The sequence below is a fragment of the Akebia trifoliata genome, chromosome 16, assembly GCF_017979445.1.
Source record: "Akebia trifoliata isolate Shusen 1 chromosome 16, ASM1797944v1, whole genome shotgun sequence".
Lineage (NCBI taxonomy): Eukaryota > Viridiplantae > Streptophyta > Magnoliopsida > Ranunculales > Lardizabalaceae > Akebia > Akebia trifoliata.
In genome coordinates this window covers 14,963,179-14,971,357 of record NC_141390.1, presented here as the reverse complement: position 1 = coordinate 14,971,357, position 8,179 = coordinate 14,963,179, and the positions used below count along the sequence as shown (strand labels likewise).

At 34.4% G+C, this 8,179-nt stretch overlaps 1 protein-coding gene across 1 annotated transcript; it reads right to left on the bottom strand.

The window, feature by feature from the left end:
- Window positions 1-4,667: 4,667 nt before the first annotated feature.
- LOC147382616 (uncharacterized) lies at window positions 4,668-6,426 on the bottom strand. The gene is made up of 3 exons (XM_086427202.1): window positions 6,417-6,426; window positions 4,851-5,374; window positions 4,668-4,787 (listed from the first exon to the last, which is right to left on the bottom strand). The coding sequence occupies exons 1-3, from the start codon at window positions 6,424-6,426 to the stop codon at window positions 4,668-4,670; spliced, it is 654 nt and encodes a 217-aa protein (XP_086283328.1).
- Between the last annotated feature and the right edge of the window lie 1,753 nt (window positions 6,427-8,179).

Genomic DNA, 8,179 nt, shown 5'->3' with positions numbered 1-8,179 from the left:
ATTAAAAAATGGGTTTGAAAGATACATGAGTAAAGCTTCTGGAAGAGACATACATGGTTATCTAATGCTTCTTCATGAACTTCATCGTTTAAGCATCATGAGATCGGCATTGCTATGAAGAATGTTACTTGGTCTATTTTAATTGCTGGTGGAGAAGAAATGAGGGATTGAAACTCATATTACATTTTTGTGGTGATGAAGATGGATGTGGAAGGGACTGAGTTCGATTAATTCCAAGGTCATTTGAGACCAGAGCGATTTATTTGATCGATGAGATATTTCTTGAATGCCATTACAATAGATGGCAGAAGTGTTGTCCTGGAAAGAGGAGTTCTAAGTATGTAAAGACTTATGATCAGTGCTTAGAACTGTTTGATGGAGAAAATTCATAATGTGAAAAAACATCACATAAAACCAAGATATATCATGTTAAATCATCAAGAAGATAAATTAGATACGGAAGCGTACCTGAATCCATGAATACCATCAAAATCCTTCGGTCTAACGATTCTTAATCTTCCAAATTAGTATGTATATTGTTCTTGAGAAAGAGATTCTCACTTTTCTAATGATGGGATTTCAGAAAAGAATTATACATATAATTTGGGGACCATAACCACTTTTGTAACTGTACATATTTTCCTTATTTCTAATTTGGCCCATCAGAAAATTCAAAATTACAAATAGAGTATCTACACATATAAGCCCATACTTTATGAGACAAATTAGGCCCATTTAAAATTAAACATAATTAGATCACTTTTTATTTGGACCAAAACTTTTATAATAGCAAATCACATACAATTATTAATAATATATATACGTAAACGTCCATAAATCTAACAATCTCCCACTTGGACCACATATATATATATATATATATATATATTTATTTATATTACCTTATAATTGTATGTCATTATAAATCTTGTGAGCTCAAAAAAAAAACTTTGCTATCATAACCAAAAGTATATCCAAACAATTTCGTCCATCAATTATATCAACATAGAACCAAGGTGATTTTTGTTACATATATCATAACTAAATCCATCCCTGATCACGTATATCAATATAACTAAATGACATAGATCAAGTATGGATGTATATCATGGAAATTACATGTTATGTGATCTAAACATGTCTATTTCCAACTGGTCCACCTTAAACTTTAGTGAGATCAAATCATACCAAAATCAGAGTGTCAACAAACTAAAAAAAAAACTTTATTTCTGCAGAAAATAACCTCAAAATATCCATAAACTGAAATAACTAAAAATGTGTCGAAAACTACAAACTCCCACTAAAATTGAATATCCTCAAAAGATATGACACCCATATGAGCAGTGTGCTCATGAAAGACTTTGGGTGGCAATCCCTTAGTAAGCAGATCCGCAACCATGGAGTTTGGCCCGATGTGCTTTATAGACAACTGTCCACTTTGAACTCTTTCCTTGACAACCAGGAACTTGATGTCTATGTGCTTTGACTTCGTGGAGCTCATGTTGTTGTTGGAATACAAGACTGCTGACTTATTGTTATAAAATAACTTAATTGATTTTTCAATTCCATCCATAATACCCAGTCTAGTGACAAAATTTTGTAGCCATATTCTATGATTGGATGCCTCATAACACGCTATGAACTCTACTGTCATGGTAGAAGAGGCTATAAGAGACTGTTTAGCTCTCTTTTAGGAGATAGCACCTCATGCTAGTAGATAGATATTGCCCGACGTAGATTTCATACTATCTTGGCATCCGACAAAGTCGGAGTCTGAATACCCGATGATCTCTATCTTATCCGACATCTTTATATGTGAGCATGTAATATTTTATTCTCTGTAGATACTGCATGACTCGTTTGGCTGCTTCCAATGATCCATTCTCGGACTGTTCAAATATCTGCCCAACATCCTAACAATGTACGCAATGTCCAGGCACGTACAAACTTGAACATACATTAGACTTCCTACTACTGAAGCATAAGGAATCTTCTGCATTTCATTTTTCTCAAAAACATTCTTGGGGCATTGATCGAGATTAAACTTGTCTCATTTAGCTATAAGGGTATCACCTGGTTTGCAATCCTGCATGCCATATCTCTTAAGAACTTTTTCGATATAGGTTTTTTGTGATAATCCAATAATACCTCAAGAGCGATCTCGATGTATCTGAATTCCTAATACAAAAGTTGCATCACCAAGATCTTTCATCTCAAAATTTCTTGCTAGAAATCTCTTAGTTTCATGCAACAAGCCTATGTCGTTACTAGCAAGCAATATGTTATCGACATATAAAACCATAAAAATATGCTTACTCCCACTGAACTTGTGGTATACACAATCATCAACCAGATTCATCTCAAAATCGAATGAGACAATAACTTGGTGAAATTTGTGATACCATTGACGAGATGCCTGCTTGAGTCCATAGATGGATTTCTTTAATTTGCAAATCATTTGCTTTGCATTACCTAATATAAAGTTTTCTGGTTGCACCATATAAATCGTCTCATCAATGTCCCCATTGAGAAACGCGGTCTTAACATCCATCTGATGTAACTCAAGATCAAAATGCGCCACCAAAGCCATTATGATCCTAAAAGAGTCTTTTGATGAAAGTAGAGAAAAAATCTTTTTATAATCGATGTCGTATTTCTGTGTAATGCCCTTAGCAACAAGACGTGCTTTGTACCTCTCCACATCGCCCCTTGAATCCCTCTTGGTTTTAAATATCCATTTACAACCAATAGGCTTCGCACCTTCAGGCAATGGGACAAGATCCCATATGCCATTGTCCTTCATGGACTTAATCTCTTCATTCATGGCATCAATCCACTTTTGAGAGTTGGAACTTTCCATGGCTTGACGAAAGTTGATTGGATCATCTTCCATTATTCCAATGTCAACCGCATGTTCTTGGAGAAACACAATGTAATCGTCCAAAATTGCATTTCTCCTTTCTTTAGTAGATCTCCTTAATGGCATTGGTTCTTGAGGTTGTAGAGTTTGTTCTTCGGAAACAACTTCTTGAACTTGAACAGGAGGCTCAATGATATTGTCTTGATCCGGAGTTGCTTCTTGAACAATGTCAGGTGTAAGAGACTGTTCCTGATCAGTGTCAATAGCAATTGAAGGAATATCGACATATTCCTCTTCAAAGACAAAGTCCTTAACTCTTTCTCCCCTAGCAAACTCAACATCCTCAAAGAACCGAGTATTATCCATTTCAAAAATAGACTTAGTCGTGGGATCATAAAATTTGTAACCCCTAGATCTTTCAGAATATCCAATAAAATAGCAATTGATAGTCTTTGAGTCTAGTTTCTTTTCATTTGGCCTATAAGGCCTTGCCTCAGCTGGACATCCCCAAATATGTAAATGCTTTAAACTGGGCTTCTTACCTGTCCAAAGCTCATAAGGGGTCTTTTCAGTCGTCTTAGTTGGAACTCTGTTGAGTATATATGCTGCGATTTTTAATGCCTCTCCCCAGAGTGATTCCGACAAGGTAGAATGACTAATCATACTCCTTACAATATCCTTAAGTGTTCTGTTTCGTCTTTCAGCAACACCATTCATAGTTGGCGAACCTGGCATAGTGTACTGTGGGACGATACCGCATTCCTCTAAGTATTTTGCAAATGGTCCTGGACGTTATTCGCCTGATCTGTCATATCTACCATAGTACTCGCCACCACGGTCAAATCTAACGTTTTTTATTCTTTTGCTGAGTTAATTCTCAACTTCAACCTTATAGTTTTTTAACACATCAGTGATTGTGATTTGTTATGAATGAGATAAAGGTAGCCATATCGTGAAAAATCGTCTATGAACGAAATGAAATATTGTTGACCATTCCAAGAAACTGTTGGGAATAGTCCATAAATATCTGTGTATTAGTTCTAAGACGTTTAATTTCCTGTTGGCACCAAATCTCCTGACATTTGTTTGTTTCCCCTTAATACAATTCACACACACGTCAAAATCCGAAAAATCAAAGGGATCAAGAATACTATCAGACACAAGTCTCTCAATTCTCCTTTTTGAGATGTGACCTAATCTATTGTGCCATAGGGAGGCAGAATTCTCGTCGGTCAATTTATGTTTTACACCTCGTGTATTTACATGCAAGGATTCATTAAAAGAGGCAACTGTATCAAGTAAATTTAGATTATCATTACCTGATAAAGAACCGGTACCAACCAATTTTGAATTATGAAAAAGACTAAATGTTCAATTTTCAAATGAAATGCAATATCCAAATTTGTCCAAAGCAGAAACAGAAATCAAACTCCATCTAAACGACGGTACAACGAAAGTCTCATTCAAATCCAAATAAAAAACCAGTTCTTAATGATAATCTAAAAATTCCTATTGCCTTGACTTCCACCGACTTGCCGTCACCAATGTAGATGTATCTTTCACCATCATTAGGCTTTCGGCAACTCAGGTAACCCTGCATAGACACACTGATGTAAGTTGTTGCACCGAAATCTATCCACCACGCGTGTCTAGGTACTGAAGTCAAATTAACTTCAGAACAAACAAAATTAAGAAACATACATTTCTTTGCACGCCAAGCTTGATAGTTGGTACACTCCTTCTTCTTATGACCTGCAGCTCCACAGAAGAAACAACCATTCTTATTTGGTTTTTTATGTTGTTTCTTCTACGGTGTTGTATCTGCAGCTTCCTTATTTTTCTTTCTCTTGAAGTTTTTCTTCTTGTCCTTTGAAGTGGTGGCTAAGTGAGCACTTGATGTACTTTCCTGCTTCAATCTCTCCTCTTCCTGAACACAGTGTGAGATGAGCTCATTAAGAGATCAAGAGTCCCTTTGGCAGTTATAGCTCACCTTGAACTGACTGAACTGTGCTGGAAGGGATATGAGAACCAAATGCACTAACAAGTCTTCAGACAAATCCAACTTGAGTGCTTTCAATTTTGAAGCTAGATGAGACATTTCCATAATGTACTCTCTAATGTTTCTTTTGCATGTGTACCTCATAGAGATAAGTTTTGCTAAGATTGTACTTATTTCAGCCTTTTCATTCTTAGCAAATCTTTTCTCAAGGTCATCAATGAAACCTTTAGCCGTATCCACTTGATCAGATATAGTGCCCCTAAAAGCTTCTGGAATGGCACGTTTGATAACCATAAGAATAATGTGGTTAGACTTTTCCCACTTTTCCATTTCCTTCTTGTCATCTGAGCTCCTCTTATTAGTGAGATCAGCGGGTTTGGGAACCCTCAACGCAAGGTCTAGGTCCATGACTCCGAGAGTGATTTGGATACTCTCTTGCCATGCCTTAAAATTTGTGCCATTCAATATGGAAATGGAGTTGATGCTTGTAGTAATATTAGCAGCAGAATTAGAAACTGAATCCATAACAAAACAAACAAACTCACATAAGTACCAAAACATGCAATAATATTTTTAAATAAAGGTAAGTCTCATCATAAGATATCGAGCACAACATTAATATCTAGTCTTTGGACAGAAATATTAACTTGTAAGTGATATCTTGGTGTAGTAATTAACACTGATAATAAAATAACATGTCAAATGATGAATCTTCCTTTGGGCCAATTAATTGCTCACATGTAAAATCAAATAATTATCACGCGTTTATTACCACAAGCGTACATGTAATTTTATCAAATATAAATGTTCCTTTGGGCCGATTAATATTCACATAAGTTATATGTACATAACCATTTATATTTCAAAATAAATTAATTTCCACAAAAGAAGTCACTTTTGTGTCTTATTGCTTCATTTAATTTGTCTCAAAATATATAAAAATACCAATACTTAAATTAAAATTGCAACATTTTTTTTTGTCAAAGTCAACTATGACAGATTGACCGGGTCGGGTCAACCACTGGGTCACCAACAGGTAACCCGCCCTCCTACTCTTATGTGCCCAATAAACCTTGTGGGCTGAAGCCCATCAGAATTAAAACAAAGAAAACCTTTAGCCCAATAAACATGGACTTAAACAATACGCATGAATCAACGTGGGTGAAAATGGCCACACAGTAACTGTTTCCTTCTTTCTTCAAAAATGGCCAAACAAGATTCAACACATAGAGAACATTAAAAAAAAACTGAATCCAAACCCAATATTACTTATTCAACTTTAAAAATGAATTCAATAAATTGAATCCATACATAAGTTTATCCATAATAGAAAACATAATGGATATTATTCCATAAGAAAACAATCATATAACCTATGAATATGCACATAACAAAATTGAATAAAAAAATTACTAAAATTCTTTTCTTAATGATTTAACACGAAAATGGCTCTGATACCACTTGATGGAGAAAATCCATAATGTGAAAAAACATCACATAAAACCAAGATCTATCATGTTAAATCATCAAGAAGATAAACTAGATGCGGAAGCGTACCTGAATCCATGAATACCGATAAAATCCTTCGGTCTAACGGTTCTTAATCTTCCAAATTAGTATGTATATTATTCTTGAGAGAGAGATTCTCACTTTTCTAATGATGGGATTTCAGAAAAGAATTATACATATAATTTGGGGACCATAACCTCTTTTGTAACTACACATATTTTTCTTATTTCTAATTTGGCCCATCAGAAAATTAGAAATTACAAAATAGAGTATCTACACATATGAGCCCATACTTTATGAGACAAATTAGACCCATTTAAAATTAAACATAGTTAGAACACTTTTAATTTGGGCCAAAACTTTTATAATAGCAAATCACATACAATTATTAATAATATATATACGTAAACGTCCATAAATCTAACACTGTTTTCTTCTCTTGGAGAGAGTAGAGTTCTTGTTCATCAGTGGTGGTAACAAGTAACAATTATTTTATTTTTCTCAAATATACTGTTTTTTTTTATTTGTTTAAAGTGGAAACAATTGTTTTTTTTTTTGTTATTTCTGTACTGTGTTTCTTAATATCTCTTTTTTATTGTTCAATATAAAAATTGGAGCAATTTAGCTTTTAATTTATATTGTTATTTATTTTTAAAGAATTTCATTAATCATTGTTTGCCTTTCTGAGAGAGATTGTGCTTCTAAGTGAATGGAACGTTATACTAATGTTGTTTCAGTTTTATCAGAAAGTTGTGAGATTTTTTTTACAATTTTATTTTTTGGTTTGTGGTTTAAGAGAAAATTGCATCTCTGCTTGGATGGTTCGTTTAACTGGGTCATGGTTCCTCATCACTTCCATTATAGCTCTTCATTGAAGATTGTAAGTTTTGATGTCCACAAATGAAGCAATGCAGTTGTAAGAAGGGAATATGGTAAAACTAGAAAGCTCTCCTTTCAAAATCACCTTTTATGTTTAGTTCCCAAATTCGAGACACAATCCAACATTTCATACATGAATATGTAGCACAATGAAACTTATTTACAACTAGAGAATTTGTAATATATGAGGGAGTATTGCGCCTTAACAAATATTGCACAATATTGCATATTTTACTCATGCAATGGTAGATAACCCAATCCAAGTGGAATTAGCATTATTTTGGAATGCATGAGATAATAGCAACACATTTACATTAAGATTTCCCTTGAATGAGTTGAATTCAGACACTAACCCTTTATTCAAACAAATATCACAATCTAACAAGAATGTGGAAAATGGGTCAAGGAGATAAATAAAGTCCACAAAAGTAGATGGGTTAGTTGGTAGAACAACATGAGGAACTTTTTAACTAATGTGTATATTGAATGACTTGTTGGAAGATGTGGTGCATCTCCAAACCTTTTGTTGGGGACTCATGTGATTGATAGTTGCCCAATTGGCATGATCAGTGTCTCTGTCTTAATTGATCATTAATAATGGATTCTATTTAAAGAAACTTGGAAATTCGTGGATCAACTCTATTTGATTGAGATCACAACATTCGGATTCTTGCACTTGGATTCTTGATTTCATTATCGGTTCTTCCGGGCAATTGTGCTACAATCTGGGGCCACCTAATGAAATTGCACATAAAAATGACGTTCTATTCCTGTTAAGAGAATGTGCCTCTTCAAAATCAGGCCTCAAGTAGTTTATCCACCTCAACCTACCACTCTTCCCACACCTTTGTAGACCTGAAAAATTTACCATTTAAAGAAAGAGAACCATGAGAGTTTTGTTCTTCTGCATTACATCAACACTGCTTGAAGAA